The sequence below is a fragment of the Dunckerocampus dactyliophorus genome, chromosome 4 (genome assembly GCF_027744805.1).
Source record: "Dunckerocampus dactyliophorus isolate RoL2022-P2 chromosome 4, RoL_Ddac_1.1, whole genome shotgun sequence".
Taxonomy (NCBI): Eukaryota; Metazoa; Chordata; class Actinopteri; order Syngnathiformes; family Syngnathidae; genus Dunckerocampus; species Dunckerocampus dactyliophorus.
The window spans coordinates 25,688,015-25,706,531 of record NC_072822.1 but is presented as its reverse complement, the minus strand read 5'-3'; the positions used below and the strand labels follow the sequence as shown (position 1 = coordinate 25,706,531).

The following is an 18,517-nucleotide window of genomic DNA, read 5'->3' as shown; positions in this document are numbered from 1 at the left end:
GTGTCGGCCGGTCCGTCCTGGCCCTGTCAGCAATATACCATCATTAGGTGGCGTGGGCGCAGCAGGGTGCACCATTATGTCTCTCTGGGCCCTGTGTAATTACGCTCTGACATAATTAACCCAGCAAGCCCATTAGCCAAGCAGTGGCTGGCTGAAGAGAGGAAAAAAATACTATAATTATTTGTTGTGCACATGTTAATGAGGCCAGCTGTGTTCCCATCATACAACACGAACAAATTAATTTACAAGGCTGCGCTCAAGGGTTTTTTCTTTTCATTCAAAACAGTGTTGTGTTTTATTTTTTTTTTTGCTCAGAGTGGACTTCAAGGTCCATAAACATGTTCTGCTGCTGCTGCAACAAACAGTAAAAGTGTTGTAATACTCCTATCAAGGACCAAAACTAGGCTGACACAACTCCGGAGCTCTGTTTTCACCTTCACAGATGTAAATGTAACGCAGTTAGGATAATTGATGCCTTCTTTCCCCTCACTTTATCTTGATTGGAAAATAACAGCATATTCACAAACATGCCTTTTCTCCTTGTGGTACTTTTGACATGACATCCCTTAATACTGAAAAAAATGCAGAAAAGATTAGTAGAGTCAAAGCAACGCTTTTATGCGTGAATTAAAAGAGAAACAGACCATCCCCCACCTCCAGACAGAACAGAAGTACAGAGACGGAACGGCATCAATACAGAGATATTTAGAAGAATCGTGGCATTTTAAAATAAACAAAGCAGTGGGAAATAAGTTATGAAAGTTGAACCAAACGAGTGAAAACTATACCAACTACCACCTTGTGTTGTTACGTAGGTGACATGCAGTAATGTCATAAGGACTGTGGCTCAATTTGCACACTTCTGTACTGTACTTACACTTTTGAGGGTATATGTGCATTCACAATGACAAGTACGGCAAAATGCAGTACACTGTCAGTACCCATGCACACAAATCCTGCCAGAGTGGAGATTTTCAAAAACTCAGACTCTGTGTGTTTGTGCAAGGGCAAAACTGAGCTTTTTGGTTTGTGTCATAGGAAATGTGCAACATCATCTCATGTTTTAACCTTATTTAACAACAGAACATGAAGTTATTGACTTCCGGGTGTGGGTTTGTTCAACGCGAGTGCACTTTATACATTCATGATGTTTCTTAGGGTCCATGAGCGTGTGTCGATTTTAAAGATAGTATTCACAGCATTGGACATCTAATATCTCACCATATTGATGAACAAATGCGGTATATAATGTGCAAGGTGCGGTGTGTTGTGATGTGATGCCATCTTGCATGGCGTCGTAACAACAAGCTCAGGTTGTGCACTTTGGGGTTGCTCATCAGAGCTAGCTGATGTGCTTGCTGACATATTTAACCTGTCGCTTGCACAAGCATCTGTACCGACCTGCTTTAAGTCCACCACCATAGTGCCCGTACCCAAGAAGAGCAACGTGACCTGCTTGAATGACTATCGCCCTATAGCACTCACTCCTATTGTTATGAAGTGCTTTGAAAGAATAGTCATGACCCGCATCAAAAAGAGCATCCCGGCCACTGTGGACCCTCTACAGTTTGCATATCGCCAGAACTGGTCCACGGATGATGCAGTCAACACTGCCATCCACACAGCCCTTTCTCACCTACAGGGCCAGGACACATATGTCAGAATGCTATTTATAGACTATAGCTCTGCTTTTAATACAGTCAGCCCCCACAAACTCACAAATAAGCGCCTCGCACTCAGCCTGTCACCCTCCCTCTGTAATTGGGTGTTTAACTTTCTAACAGGCAGGCCCCAGTCAGTCAGAGTCCACAATCGCACATCCAGCTCAAGAATTGTGAGCACTGGGACCCCACAGGGGTGTGTGCTGAGTCCGCTCCTCCACACGCTCTTCACCTACGATTGCGTGGCCTCCCAGAACAACACCAGCATCATTAAATTTGCGGATGACACTACAGTCATCGGACTGATCACTGGTGGTGTTGAAACGTCATACAGAAGAGAGGTGGCGGAACTCATAGCTTGGTGTCGTGATAACAATCTCCTTCTCAATACAGATAAGACTAAAGAGATGATCATCGACCCAAGAACAAGGGAAAAGGAGCCGCATAGACCCCTGTTTATTGATGAGACTGAGGTGGAGAGGGTGAAAACCTTCAAGTTCCTTGGCACACACATCAGCGAGGACCTCACCTGCTCTCACAACACCCAACAAATTATGAAGAAGTCCCAAAGAAGACTGTACTTCCTGAGAAGACTGAGGAAATTTGGCATGTCCACCACAATCCTGAGTTGCTTCTACAGATGCACTATCGAAAGTGTCCTTACCGCCTCCATCACTGTTTGGTACGGTAACTGTACAACACGTGATAGGAAGGCACTCCAGCGGGTGATCAAGACCTCACAGAACATTGTTGAGGCAGCCCTCCCCTCACCGCACGACATTTATAAAACTAGAGTCCTACGCAGAACACACAACCTCATCAAGGACAGCACACATCCACAACACTCATTATTCACACTCCTACCGTCAGGCAGACGCTACAGGAGTTTGAAGTCCAGGACCACAAGGCTGGCAAACAGCTTTTACCCACAGGCCATCAGGCTCCTCAACGAAGCACTCACACACGCCGCACACGCACACACTCATAGCACTTTATTTATTTGTATTATTTATCTGTATTAATGTCTCTTCTGTTGTTGTTGCTTAATTTATTGGTATATATGTTTATGTTTCTTATGTTCTCATTCTTTTTCTTGTGTTTTCTTTCTTTTCTTGGGAGAATGAACAGAACAAGAATTTCATTGCATAGCAGAACTACCTGTTTTACTGTGCATATGACAATAAAACTCTTGAATCTTGAATCTAGTTGCAATTCACTATTAAAAAAGGTGAGAACAAAAGAAAGCTGATAAATACTTGGATCGTCATTTCCTGCAAGCGCATTGACAGTAACCGAATTGGGACAGCGCTACACAGTAAAAATTTGCACCCTCAGGAATTAAGTACGCAGTGTACTAGGGCTGCATCAATTCTGCAAATTTTCTTGCTTAGAATTGAGATTGTGATTCTCTCTTTTCATTTTCTTTATGCACGCACATGTTCAGGGCTATATGCATTTGTTGAGAAATCACACTGTTTATTATTATTATTATTATTATTATTGTCATTATGATTAGATCCCTCATTGTCTTGTTTTGCTTTAAATAAACTTCCAATGGTATTTATGCCAGAAGTTCCAGAAAATATAAGGAATTACAACATCATATCAATAAATCCGATAACTTAAAAAAAAATAGCTCCAATAACCAATTTTTAAAAAAGTGAGAGATTATTAGTGAGGTGAGATTACCCGTACGGTGTTGAAAGTGGCTTCGTGTGAGCAAATGAAGCACTCCATTTTCTGTGGCGTAATGGCCTGTAACTTCCTAAGTTCGCTTGTTACCAACCATGGTGTTGATTTTGTGGGACTTCGCACTGTTACAGAGGAAGACCTTTGGTGAAATGCTCTGCAAGCATCCCGAGATTAGGGGGGAAAAAACCCCCACCAAGCTTCAACACATCAAACCTTATCAGCCACCTGAAACACCAGAATCACTACGATACCCAGGGGCTTGTTCCTATCGCCTTGGCATTTAAAAAATGCAAAAAAGTTTGCCAGAGACGACCCGAGCACCAAAGCGATCTGTGATTTTATCATGGAAATGATGCCGCTAAACGACCAGCCCTTTACAATCGTTGAAGATACCAGCTTTTGTCGGCTAATAATCCCCTTAGAGCCATGGTTTGTTAATAGTAGTGATGTCATATTTGGTAAGGTCAAATCTACAGGTACAGTTTGTCAAATCTAACTTTGTTCGAGTCATTCTTACTTCCAGGTGGGGGACGGGAAGCGTAAGGAGAAAGTGTCGGCCGTCATACTAACGACGGTGCAGTGTTTAAGGTTTGGTTTCCCCAATATCGAGGTCACCACGCTCCTCACCGCACTGCACTGCATGCTTACAACAATGTCCTCACATCTCTCCCCCAAAGATTGTCTCAGTCAACGGAAAGAGTGGCCAGTAAAGAGTTGCTTTGCCACCAGGCAGAGGAACAACCTATTGTTATGCAGGCACCAGCCATGCTAACAGCTTGTTAGTGGCCACTCTACCCGTTGAATGAGACAATGCAGTGAAACGCAGCCTAGAACTTATGATGATCCAAGTCTATTCCAGTCTACACGTTTTCAAATTCAAAGTGCACACAAACCAGCATTCCTACACGCACTTATTCTCGCTTTTGGTCCCGCTGGGGTGTCCTACTCCACAGGGATCAGTTGGAGAGGCCCGGCTCTTTTATGAACATAATGCATTATTAAGCACCTCAAACATCTCCTGGGCCTTTGTTTATGACTCCTCTTATTAATCACTTGTGCATAATCACATCCCACCCAGAGAGCTTTCATTCCCCATCAGCTTTTATATGCCCTTATTTTCCAACAGACTGCCACAAACATTTACAGCATTCCTCCTCCTCCATTCGTCTTGCCCTGACTGTAGGTACTCGGCTGCACAATGACAATAAAGCTAGCTCGCTGTGCCCTGCAGGCCTCTCTGCAAGTGTTTGGTGGGGGTTGAAGGAGGACAACCCTTCTTAATACATTTGAGTGAGTGTGGACTATGGAGGTCAGTTCTTTCTGATTTGATGCTATCATAGCCGAAGGGAGCATTCAATGTGAATATGCAAGAGACTAAAAAGCCTTGCTTAACAGAAGACAGAATACAAAATGCTATGTGTTCACCTCCTGCAGTTCCACTGGTCACCACTAGCAAGCGCTGTTGCCATAGCTTTTTAACTGGCATTCCCCCACATTTGCACACGCTTTATGGGGTGGATTCAGAGCAGAATCTTCATAAAGTCTGATAAAAGGAACTGTGTTCTAAAAGAAAGGAGTGGGCTGGATCCAGAGGGAGGACTTTGTGTGTGTGTGTGTTTGCGTGTGTGCACGTGTGTGTGACTGCGCGTGTGTGTGTGTGTGTGCGTCTGTGAGTGTAGTGAGAGGAGGCAAGAAAGAGCAAACACCTGGAGCCTCAGTCTCTGGGCTACGCCCCTGGCGACAGAGGAAGCAACAAACGCAGACGTTCAAACAACACACACGCATTCCAGAAGAGAAGAGCTGAATGAGACAGCAAGACGAGATGCAGGGAAAGTTAGGTGCGTCTCTGGGAAAAAGTGATGAACTCCGGTAGAAGCTGCCACAGCTCTTCCAGCATTGATCAGAACGTGTTGATCAAAAGCAGTGCGGAGGTGATTGTTTTCGAAAAACTGTGAACGGGGGCCGCTTTCAAGACTGAGTTTGTGTGCACAGCAGGGGAAGATGTCGCAGACAAATCAAAATATAGTACACTAATGAAACGCCCCAGTGGATTGACATCTCAGGCTGGAGGGCCTCATAAAAGGAAACAAAAATACCAGTGTTTCCCATATAGTATTCCCTCGCTTATCACGGTTAATTGGTTCCAGACCTGACCGTGATAAATGAAGTTCCGCGAAGTATGATTGCTTACTTATGAATACAATATTTTCCTAGTAGATGATAGAAAACTTTCTTACAACCTTTTAAATATGCTTCTTAACCTTATTAGAGCCCTCTAGACACGAAATAACACCCCCATACTCACCTTTACACTCGTACTACCTAATATAGTAGACAAAGTAAGGGGAAATAAGCCATTTATGACATCAATAAGATTCATGCTCATGTGTGTTGCTGTAAATGTGTTGCGGTGCTCTTGAACCTGAGTGGGGGGAGGACAGATAGTTGACATTGACATTGGTAGTTCAGAGTTGAGTTTTAGCTTGGCGTGGGTTATGGCAGCAATAGTGGCCCATGTTAGTGTTGCCAATATAGCGACTTTGTCGCTATATTTAGCGAGTATTCAGAGCCCTCTGGCGACTGTTTTTGAAAACACTGACTAGCGACAAATCTAGCAACTTTTTCTTGTGTTACTGGAGACTTTTGAAGTCTGACATGAAGAAACTCTTCTCAACGAGCAGCGGGTGCTGCTGTGGGCCCCTCGAGCCTCTCAAAGCACTGACAGGTGGTTCAGTCATGTTTGTGACTTTCCAAAAAAAACCCTGACAATTTCAAAGATCATTTGCATGTCTAAACCAAAGATCAATAAATTACGGTCTGAGTCGAGACCCAGATACCATGGGGGGAGAGGTTGGGGGTTCGGAACTTAGCTTGAGGTAAATGTATGTATCTGGACCTATTTGAATTTTAGTGGAATACCCCTGTTGTAAACCTATTTGTTTTGCTTGTCATGCTTTTACTCTATTAGAATTACATGCACATGCGTCACTGGACCCACCTACAAGTCGCTACAAGCCACAACCCACTACCACAACCCACTACCACAGCTACAGTATATTGAGAGTCATGTGGGAATCACTAAAATCTCACTTGCTTGTTATGTTCTGAAAGCTTGACATCGTTACACTTGCGGCTAAGGAATGTAAACTACATGTGATTAGTATGGATAAGCGACATAAAGTGGATCAGCGATATGTGATATGTTAATGATAGCCACGTACAACAGGTGGCAAACTGAGCTGATTGCTCCTCCCTCCTCCTTTCCTTGTTCAGCCCTAGTTTCTATTAACTGCAGCCTCCTCTGATTGGACCGACAGCACACAAATGAGCACACATACACTCTGACGGACCGTCACGTTGAAATGAACGTCCAGCCATGAATAGCAATAACTACATTACGATTAATGATCACCGTGTGTAAAGAATAATTGCTTCTGTCAAGTAATGAAAAATACATGAACTGTACAGCAGTTGGGGCAAACAGAGGGGGAGCCACATTGTTGTGTTGGAGGGTAAAGGAGAAATTTAGTGGGGCCACAGCCAAATGACTTTCCTGCAGTAAACCTGGAGCCATCCATTCTTGCGACCTTGGACACCTGCAGTGAGATGTACAGTGACTCATGCAGGCGACATTACGCTCTGCAGAAACAGGAAGAGTCCTGTGCAGAAACACACCGCTCTAGCTTCTGATTGGCTCTGGAGTCCCAGTTTTTGCCCATGTGAGAAGCTGCTGTGTCAACATTTGGCACAATTACTGTTACACAATCTTGACTCTTGACACGGGGCATGCGGGATCTAAGTAACTGCTAATTTTGGGGATTACCACTTGAAACGCTGTGCCTTGCAATTGACCGGCAAGCAGTCCAGGCTGCCTCTCCCCAATGTCAGCTGAGATTGGCTATAGACATGACCCTGAACATGATAAGCCAGGGCAAAATGCGGCCCACGGCTCGCTATTTATTGATATAAAACAGCAAAAATAGAAAAAAAGAGCAACGAGGTGAATGATTGCACCTATTTCGACTATAAACCCCTCTAAAAAAACCTCTAACACCATATTATCGTTTTATATACATGCTGTGATCATGCATTAACAGGTGCATTGATGATAACATGTAATACTTACAGTATCTTGCCGTATTTTGGTGATTTAAAACATTACCTAAACATCCGTCAACAACACCAGCATAGAAACAGTGACGACACAATGTCCGCTCACATTGAGACGGCTGTGTCTTCCAGCACTAGACTTGTGCTCCAGTCCTCTGGTGAAGAAATGCTGACAGCAAACGAGCATCTTGTTGAGTCTTCCTAGCGAAATTGACAGCCAGCAGTATCTCTTCTGTCTGTTCCGTTGCAGTGGCAGAAAAGGGAAATAAATATGCGCTCATGTTTCACATAAGGATTGTGGATGATGGGAAAAATCCCCCCAAAATTGCAGTTTCCCTTTAAAGTACATTAAAATCCATTTATTTTCTGTTTTTTTGTTGCTGCTGGTTTTGCTGTGATAATTATGACAATTTGTTGTGGATTTGATTTCATATTGGTGAATTTATTACTTATTTATCATGTTATTTATTACTTACTAATTACTATAACTTGGATGTCACAAAATTAGGGACATTAATAGTATAATAAAAGTATATATACTATATGCATAATATATATACTATAATTTTCTGATAATATCGTAGTAGTATTGGATATATGTAAATTCTACCCAACCCTAGTATTAACGTGGATTCTACCACAGCAACTAATAAAACGCACACTTTTTTTTCCGATTATTCGCTGCCAGAGGAAGCAAAACTTTGTTACTGTAGTCAAGACATGCAACAAAATTACTGCAGCTCTATTAGATAAGAAAATGAAATACTGTATGAAAACTAGGGCTGGAAATTTCCTTTAACGGCACTATTTCTTTTTGACGTGCAATTAACATGAACACATCCTGTTTGACCCTCAGGCTCACACTGTAGTTTGAAGAAACGGACGTGGAGCCACAAGGGGGACCAAATATTGAGCAGAAATGGAGAAAGTAAAGGGTATTTTGAATGGTAAGTTTAGCTTCAAAGCCCTGGCAGATGGCTCTTTCCAAAAGACCAAAGTTATTTGTATCTACTGTCGCTGTGAGTTCAGTTAACACAGATTACGTCGACTGAAGTAAAAAGGTACTGGAGCACTGCTGGTATTTCTTTTATTGCCATGTATACAGTGGTACCTTGTCATATGAGTGTCCCAAATAACCGGTGTTTTTCTAGATGCGAGTGGTCCCTCGGCTGAGTTTTTGCTTTGAGGTGCGAGCTAAAATTTGGGTTATGAGCTGCTAGTTCTCGGCAGGCATAGCCGAGGACAGCTATTTGGGGGCTTGTGTCAATGCGACTGTGACTGAAGACGAGAATGGATGTAAATAGCATTAGCAGCGCGCTAGCTAGTCACCCAGAAAGATTTTCAACACATCAGCATAACATACAGTACGTACATTATAGCGATCTGATTTATATTATTTCTTATGTATTGTGTAAAACTAAGACAGGAACAACATGACACTAAAAGCAATAAATGACTACAGACCCACCATCCACCAGTATGAGTCTGGACTGACAGGTGCGCCAACAAATATGCAAATTAGCACTCAAAAGGTTCATCAAATCTTACCTTTATGCATTCCCACATAGCATCTGCATTAGGGACCAAATATGAGATGAAAGAAAATGAGGAAACCTACAGTATAGTAGTCTATGTAGTGGTTGGTTTTTTTTTAAATCATTGCGCCAGAATGCTTCCCACGGCACAGTGGTTGGGGACCCCTGCCTTACAACATACTTGGGCACATGATGTGCTCTTTTACACATTTGAAAAAACTGTCAGAATGCCACTTTTATGGAATTGTCTTCTTTATTTTTTAAGATTCATGTCTACGTCAACAAATGTAACCATTGAATTGTATAATTTGTACACTGTACCAAACCGTATCAAATCGTTCTGTTTTTAAAATATATCGTTTTTCACTCGTATCGTAACCCGTGTATGTAGATGCATATCAATTAATCTATCACAAAGAGGTTTACATCCCTTCCTGTTATAGAGAAAAGCTTCAATCTGTGATTAATTGTGATTAATTATGAGTTGACACAACACAATAGTTGTCATCGCAGTTCGAATTTCACAGCTCCAATCTATTACAGTTTTTCAAACATATTCATAAATCATGCTGTTTCATGGCTGAATACGACCCATTATAAAAACAAAATGTATATGCAAGCTAAAACAATGTCAACAAACTGCAAACAAAACTGCCCATTCTCTTTACCTCTACAGCACACTTCACAAGTAAATGCGCAAGCAGTGGCCGACAACCACTTATGTCGACATGACTCAGCCAGTCCAAGGGGCGCAGACTTAAACATGTTCCACTGCACCAACAAAAGGCCAAACAAAGTGCAGACTTGTAATTAACTGATGTAATTTTCCATGCAGTACATTCTGGAAATCTCCACACAATGAATGTGGGGCCCGACACACACAGTATATACCCATCAGTGAACTGGAGTACGTGTCAGTCCTCCTCCCTCAAGAGTTTTGGAGTCATGGAGGCTAAGACAGTGGCGCATCTGTTGTTTGACTTTTCTTTATATATGTGAAAGAATATGGGTAGGGCAAAGCTGATGTCACCAGACTGAGTAATTGGTGTAATGAAACAAATAAAAGTGATAATTTGACTGTCATTGTGCAGTAAAGGATGTTTGGACATTTGGGTGGAGCAATAATTGGCAGTTGATTACAAATCCCTCCCAACACAGTTTAGTCATTCTGTGAGGTAACAATGGAAATATGTTACCTGTCTGCAAATAGCGACAGCACGGTTATGTTTTCTGAAATTCATGTTTGCTACCCGTGACTTTTCTTTTCATGTTAAAATTCGGTTTCCTCTCACATTCCAAAAAACATGCAGGTTAGGTTAATTGGAAACTCCAAATTGTCCATAGGTGTGAATGTGAGTGTGAATGTTTGTTTGTCCGTGTGTGCCCTGCGATTGGCTGGCGACCAGTCCAGGGAATACCCCGCCTCTCGCCCGAATTCAGCTGGGATAGGCTCCAGCATACCCACGCGTACCTAGTGAGGATAAGCGGCATAGAAAAGGAATGGATGGATGTAAAACAATCCCTTTTTTGTATTGTTTATGTTGGTATAGTTGTTTAGATATTTCAGTTGTCAAAAAAGCAAAAAATTCTCGTGTCAACGTGAAAGTTATGCTTGAAATGTATCTTTTCATAAAAAGCTTTTTTTCTCCCTTTTTTAGTCAGGAACTGATATTTTCCTGAAACCTACCCATGTTCTACTGCTGATCACTAAAGAACGGAAAAAGGTAGAAAGTTCCTGATGAAAGACGGGAGTCTAATATTTCTTTTGGTAGCATGTTTATATAGCCATAGAACACGTCTGTGTAGGCTCTCAGTCGTACAGGAGTTGTCCATCGAGAAAAAGGCTTCTTGAGACGTCATCTGTACTTCTGTGAAGAAGGTGTCGGACGTTTCGCTCCTCATCCAAAGAGCTTCGTCAGCGAACAGTTCGCTGACGAAGCTCTTCACACACCTCTTCCGACCTCTTCAAGCTCTTCCGACACCTTCTTCACAGAAGTACAGATGACGTCTCAAGAAGCCTTTTCCTCGATAGCCATAGAACACAATATTCTGTGTGCCTTAAAAGATCAGTCAAAATTGTCTAAAATGGCCGGTACTGAAGGGGTTGTCTTTTAAAAAATGGCTGGGATTGAAGCATTTTCAAGCATAAAATAACTAAATGAAGTAAAAATATAAGGCATTCAGAAGACGCAATGAAAGACATTGTGATGATATGTAGTATTCTACACTGGTCACTAGGTGTCAGTAATGTTACTGTAATGTTCGGTGAGAAACACACGCACCAAACTTTATCACCGGAACAACAGCCTTTTATTGCAGGTTTGATATTCTCACGACAGGCACAATAATCCCTAACAAAGGCTATAACCCACGCCAAGCTAAAACACAACTCTGAACCCTTCACAATCACTTCTTGTTCCTCCCCTACTCAGCTCCCCTTTCACCGGAAAGTGTAAAAGTGACTATACAGGTCTTACTTAATGTCTAGAGGGCTTTAATAATATTTTAATGGAAATTCACTTATGGTCGTGTCTGGAACCAATTAACTGCGGTAAGGGGTTAAGAAGGATTCCTCTATTTTTATGTAGTGTAGGTCGAGAGACTTTAACATGAAAAGAAAAGTTACTGGTAGCAAGCATGAATTTACAGGAAAACATTATTGTGCTGTCGCTCCATATATAATCTGTGTTTATGAACGCAGATAAGACACTGACCTCACAGGTGTGGCCTATCAAGATTCTAATGACAGCATGATTACTCCACAGGTGTGCCTTAGGTTGGACACAATAAAAGGTCACTCCAAAAATGTGCTGTTGTATCACCCAGCACAACTTTTGTGTACATACAAAACATTTTACATCTTTTAGTCCAGCTCATGATAGATGGGAGCAAAAGCAAAAGTACTTATGTTTTTGTAGTTTACTCACTATAGGTGGGTTTACTAGACAAACTATGCTCCTGGCTTTTTACTAATCATTTAAAATGACTGAAAGACATACTGTATGGGTAAAAAACCCCAACTTCAAACAGTAGTATTCCTTGTGGAGGAAACGACTTGTGTCGGAAAGTGTTTGACGATATCAGGTAGTGTGTGTGTTTGTATCAAGTAAGGGACTTCAAGGCAAAAGGAGACCTTTAAAAGTCAGCCGTTGCCGTCGTTATTTTCGCTGTCGCATACTTTCATCTTGTATTCATTGAATCTGTAAACAGCTTCTCTACTCCTGCCACAAGTGCTTATGTGATCTGGAATGAGATGCTATGCAACACATAGCAATGGCGTACATATGGATGGATGAAATAAGAACAACAAAAAAGTCTCCGCTCTTCTCAATAACAGTCTTTCCCTCTCTCTTGCTTTCCCCCAGTTGGCCTCATCAGGCCCGTGTTCCACATGAAGCCAGACTTCAGTTGGGATTTTAATTGGCCCTCCACAATCAACAGCCAAGCTCCTCAAGGATGTGTTCTCTCCTCAGCCATGTTACACTCAAGGACCAAGACTGCGTTTTGAAGTGGCCTCACGCAGAGTTTTGGAAAGCGCTCAGACGACGGACTTTAAAAAATGGATAAGAGCCACAGCATATTAATGTGCTATTTTACCACATCTATCTATCCATCTATCTATCCATCTATCTATCCATCCATCCATATACACACGTATATACATACACAAACACACACACATATACACACACATATATATATATATATCTAGATAGATATTATTTGTGTATTGCTTTATAGACATTATATGATGTGACTAACAATCAAATGAGGATTTGATCTTTATAGGGGAAATTGCCTTTGTAGAGGGTTTGAGTGTGGGGCTTGTGTTTCTGCTGATATTATTCATATCGGGAGACTCACCTGGGGCTTCAATAAGCTGTTTGTAGATACCTAGGAATGCAGACTCAGCCTCCTTACTCCGCTTGTTCAGAGCGACCACCTGCAGGGACAAAAATGCCATTAAGGTAAATATTCGCAGCTTATAACGCTGGCATATGTGTAAATCAACACGCATGGTATAGAAGGCCTATGCAGAATTCAAGTACTTTCAGAGAGATTGTGGTCAACCAAGAGTATACAGTACACAGTATCCTTGTATCTCTGTATCCCTGCTATCCGCGACCACCAGTGAATGACAAAAATCAGCGAGTAATTGATAAACCCATAAAAATTAATGTTTGACGCACACCTCACTTTCTAGCTTGATGTTCTCATTTGCAGTGAAATTGACTTGTAATTATTAGATTACATTGAGCTCCAGAACCCTCCCTTCCCTCTTTAATTGCCGTTGTTCACTTGTTACACAATCGTGGGTTTAAGCTGTACTGTAACTATACCTCACACACGTATTAAACACATTTCAAGTATAAAATGTATAGGTACTCGGGCTGCAACTAATGATTATTTTCTCTGTCAATTAATCAGAAGCATGTTGTTTCGATTAATCGAGTAATTGGTTAAGCCCTAGATGGATCAAATCAACACGACCCAAACACCAACAGTCAGTGGTTTGCTTCGCAACATATCAGAAAAGAGGCAAAAATGTCCATCACTGTTTTCCAAAGTCAAAGCTGATGTGTGTGACTATCTTGTTTTACCTAAAACACAGAGATAATAGGTCTGCTTTCATGGATGACTAAGGAAGTTTAAAAAATATTCACATTTGAGAGGCTGAAGTCAGAGCATATTTACATTTTTAAATAAAAGAAAGCATGAATTGAATATCAAGTTGTTGATTAATTGGATAATCTATTATTCATCGGTTAATTGTTGCATCTGTAATAGATAGTCATCACTAATGAATGATAGTGCAAGATGACCGATGAACAGATGGAATCGTGTGTAGTGTTGATGTTATATATAAAGTTTCACTTTTTTGTCCTGCAGCAAACTATGGTGCATTCGAGGACCGCACAACAAAGTACAAAATCTCAACGTTTGATGAAAAAACATTACCAACAAGCATAAATACATAAACAGGTACAAATTGTGGGCTTTCAAACAGTAGTACATGTATGTTGTACATTTTACCTGTATTATCACGTACAGTGGAACCTTGGTTAGTGTCGTTAACTCGTTCCAGAAGGTCCGACTCTAACCGAAATGGACACTAACCAAATCAATTTTTCCTAGGAATAATGTAAATGAATTAACCCGTTCTTGAAAGCCAAAACTGTTAACACAAAACACGTGTTTATAGTTTTGCAATTATAGTTTTACATACACAAAACAAATCAAAATGCATATAAATGACGAATGAAACATTTAAGGTTACTTTTACCTTCATTGAAGACGTGATTCTTGACGTGACTGTTCCCAAAGACACGATTTGGCAGTAAGATCAACACAGACACCCCCTTCCTGTTCTGCTATTATTTCTTGAATTCAATAGTGTTTCTTACCTCAACCCACAATGGAGCCAAAGAAAGTTGCAAGTGGCACCGTTTGATAAAGAAGGTGAGAAACACCATTGAATTCAATAAATAACTCATGGCAAAACCCAAAAGAGGAAAGTGGTGTCCGTGTTAGTCTTGCTGCCACATCATGTCTTTGGGAACAGTCACATCTTCAATGAACAGATTGGGTTGGATGGGTTGTACAGTCACAGGTGAGCTTGGGGTCAGTCTACACCAAGCATTATGCAGGACCTTCTACACTGCTTACACCACCTGTTCCAGTATCTGCCATCGGGACAGAAGCTGGTGGTTCCAACATGCAGAACCAAGAGGTACAAGGACAGTTTCATCCCAGCAGTTACTGTCTTTCTTAACAGGTCTCGTCCTCACTTAGGGCAATGGACTCGCACCTTTTTATTTTTATTTATGTATTTACTGCAGTTGTTGTTTATGTGTTGTGGATATGGTTATGCCTCTCCTGCACTGCACTACCTATGGCTACCAATAACAAAACCTGAACCAGAACCTGAGGAAGCTAAAAGTAACCTTAAATGTTCATTTATCGCTTTCATTCATCATGTGCATTTAGAATTGTTTTATGCGTGTAAAACTATAATTGGAAAACTATCAAATCATGTTTTGTGTTAACATTTTTGAATCAACAGTTGATGACATCATAAACAGGAGACACAGCTGACTTCCGGTTCTTGTTTCCATGTAGTGGCAAGCTAATAGAATGCTAACAGATGTTTTGTCATCAAAAATACATTAAGAACACAGTTGGACTCACACAGGGTATTAACAACACAACAAGACGTGCGCCCTATTGTACGCTAACCGAAAAATGTACACAAACAGAGGCAAAATTGTACGGTAAATTTTTGTTAACCGAAAAACACACTGACCGGGGCGTACACTAACCAAGGTTCCACTGTATCTATACATACCGACTTATGGTGAATGAGATGTATTTTTGTTTTTTAACAAATGGCCTATTTTTTGAGGAAAAAAAATTCTTATGACTTCATCTGTCCTAATTGTCGTCACCAAGGCCTGCACAAGATGGCTTTTGAGTGACCACAGGCATCATCGCTATCAGCTGTTACCCTCAGCTCGCTGGGTGACGCAAGCAAATTAATAATTCTTTAAGAGGGTCAAAGAAAGTGAATGAGCAGAAAAGAATGTGCACCTACATTGTGGCAGTAATTCCGATCAATGCAAACATTTCAAATAGGCATCTACTGTATTTGCCATTTCTATCCCTGTTGATTATGTCTCTACCAGGCCAGCTCGGAGGACTTCGCTATGAAACCGGTACCACGAGGCTCTGGCTACACTTGAAACATAATCATTTCACAATGGTGACGATGGTGTTGTTTAGTGGGGCCATAAATAAGGTGTGTCGAAAAAAGCCAAGCAGAGAGATCCGTTGATTTACTGGAAATGGCTGCTGTCTTCCCAGGGGAGGCATAACGAGAGCATCATGTTTAAAGAAATATCATGAGGATCAAGCAAAGACTCCCCCCATCACTGCCACCAGGAGCTCTGAGGAGTTCATGGAACATGGAAAAGGCTGGCGCCCGATCAATACAGATGCAATAGTCTGGAGCTCTCAGCCAAGTCCCTGCTTCATTGTGTTGTTGTTTCACTCTCTGCTTGACCCCCACCTACTAGTTCCTTTCAGAACACCATGTTGTTGTGGCAGTTTGGATAGTCAAGTACTATCTAGAGCTAGAGCATTGTTTGGTTGTATTACAAAAACCAAATGCATTGTATTTTAGCAGTGCCTTCATGACTAGTGCTAGCATATACACTCACCTCCAAAAGTTTGGGAACACCTGCACTTTTGGAGGGGAGTGTATCTGCTACAGCAACTCCAGGATGGCGCGTTCCACTCCTCCCAGATGCCATGGGCAGCAGTCTTACTGTGTCTGACACAACATTGTGAAGAATGTGGAAGAGATAAGAGGACACAGCAGGAGAAGTGCAGAGGGCAGAAAGATTACCATTTGCTCGTTTGTGCAATAACAAACAGGCAGCACTACCAGAGCCCAACAATGCACTACACACCACTGAGCCATGTCATAAGCTGTCTTGCAGAAATGCCAGTGATGTTAATTTGGGGGATTTCCACTGATTGTTGTTATGTTACCTTTTATCTACATACTACTGTCTGCATTCAGATACGATTTTAAACAAATACAGTGGATCGCCACAGTCACGGCCCCGCAAATTCACAGATTTACATTTTTTTTCTCTTCAAAAAATAGGCTGTTTTTTTCTGCAGAAAACCCATCATGCGCCATAAATTGGTCATAATTTATACACACATAATAGAGCATACTATTTTACCCCCCCATAATGGTTACATGTTTACGTCTTTCTTCCTTCAACGACAATTTTTTTCATCAAGTGTTGAGATTCCACACCTTGTTTGGGAGGACTTGAATGCATCATAATGTTGTGATATGCGAGTTTACGGGAGAAGTTGTGCGTGGACTTTAGTTTAGATTTCACCTGGCAGTACACAACACATATATATACGTAGATTTTTGACATGACATGTTCACATGAATATCATAACCTAATAAATTGTAAATTCATCATTTAATTGACCATAGTATTTGCAGTCATGTTGTGTAAATGTATATTAATTGACAAAATACAGTAATATAGCATTATTCAATGTAAAGATTGTACTCACGTGAAGGATTGCTTCAAAAGGGATGATTTAGAAGAGGTTTCCTTGTTATACGCATGCGCAGTAGCGCTAGGTTGCACGAGTCGATGAGGGGACACGGCTCGTCATGAGGCCTCAACACTTGCAGCGAGGTGAACACAAGTTAATATATTACTGTAAGTTGTTACTGGAATTACAAGACGTAAGCAGTGTGGATCATGCAGACGCGGCTTGGAGAAACGCCTTCTTTAGTCTGCTAGCTTCTAGCGGTAGCCTGACGACCAGGCTAAAGGCTACACTGTGACTCCGATTCCATCTGTTTATCAGTCATCTTATGCTATCATTCGTATGTGGTGACTAACTACAAATGTTATACTTTCAAATGTGTTTAAACACTATGTGAGGCATATTTGAGACTTAAACCTGGATTTGGTCATGAGTGAACAATGGCAATTGAAGAGAGAAGGGAAGGGTTCTGGAACAGAATCTAATCTAATAATTACAACAGTCACTCTTATCGTATATGTTGACATAAAGACGATGGTAATCGTTCCCACTTGCCGTTCCTAAGCACTAATGCAGCAACATGGCCGTTCATGGCTAAATATACCATCCGCACCATCCTGACCAGACAAGGTTGTTCAATGGTCTAGCTTCCTCTGAAGAAACAGACTCCATATTGCGTAAAACAGCATAAAAGGCACACCTGGCCCTCCATCATCCAACAAGAGAACCTCAGCAATCACACCAGAGATGCAAGTAGACATCAGTCTCACACCCACGCATCAGCATCCTCTATGCGCATACTAGTAGATACCAGGTCATTATCAAAGCACACCAAGAGGTCGTGCATAATATGTGTTGATCAGAGTCTTGCTCTCCATGATAATCCAGCTCCTGCCAAGCACATGGGATTCCCAAAGCCAGGAGTCTCACGCTGGCAGATTAAAGCACAGGCACAGCTTGGGGATCCTCTGATGTTGGCAAACCTCTTCTCCCACCTTGGCTGCAAGATACAACTCTGGCACGGATTGGGGTTCATCGCACATTCTGTGTTTCCCCCCATTTTGTGATAAGGAATATGGCCACCAAGAGAATGGGCTTGGCTTGATTTTACAAGCCGGAGTGAAGCCTGGACTAAAGCAGCAAGAGAGAAACAAAGGAAACCTGATAGCACTCCTTCATAACTCTTCACACGGCTACCGAGTGGACAGTGTTGCAATCTCTGGGATGAGAGTGCTGGGAAATGCTTAGCGAAGTCCACCCTCAAATGAGTCTCATCTCTGTCTTCATGCGCTCATTTCATGTGCGAACAAACTAGCACAGAGTGAGGGAGAGAGAAAATGATTGAAAGTGGAAATTGAAGCTTTAACGGTTGCAAGTAAAACTGAAAAAGCAGATCCCCAAAAGAGCTCAATTAGCAATTATGCAGTCATCAAT

At 41.6% G+C, this 18,517-nt stretch overlaps 1 protein-coding gene across 7 annotated transcripts in view; it reads right to left on the bottom strand.

Annotated features, from left to right (window-relative positions):
* The window catches only part of cux2b (cut-like homeobox 2b), a 177,639-nt gene that overhangs the window by 53,981 nt on the left and 105,141 nt on the right, over positions 1-18,517 (bottom strand). For all 7 annotated transcript variants that reach the window (XM_054773970.1, XM_054773967.1, XM_054773969.1 and 4 more), the window contains one exon: positions 12,863-12,941. In XM_054773970.1, the coding sequence (XP_054629945.1) occupies positions 12,863-12,941 (79 nt within the window). The remainder of the gene's footprint in view (positions 1-12,862; positions 12,942-18,517) is intronic.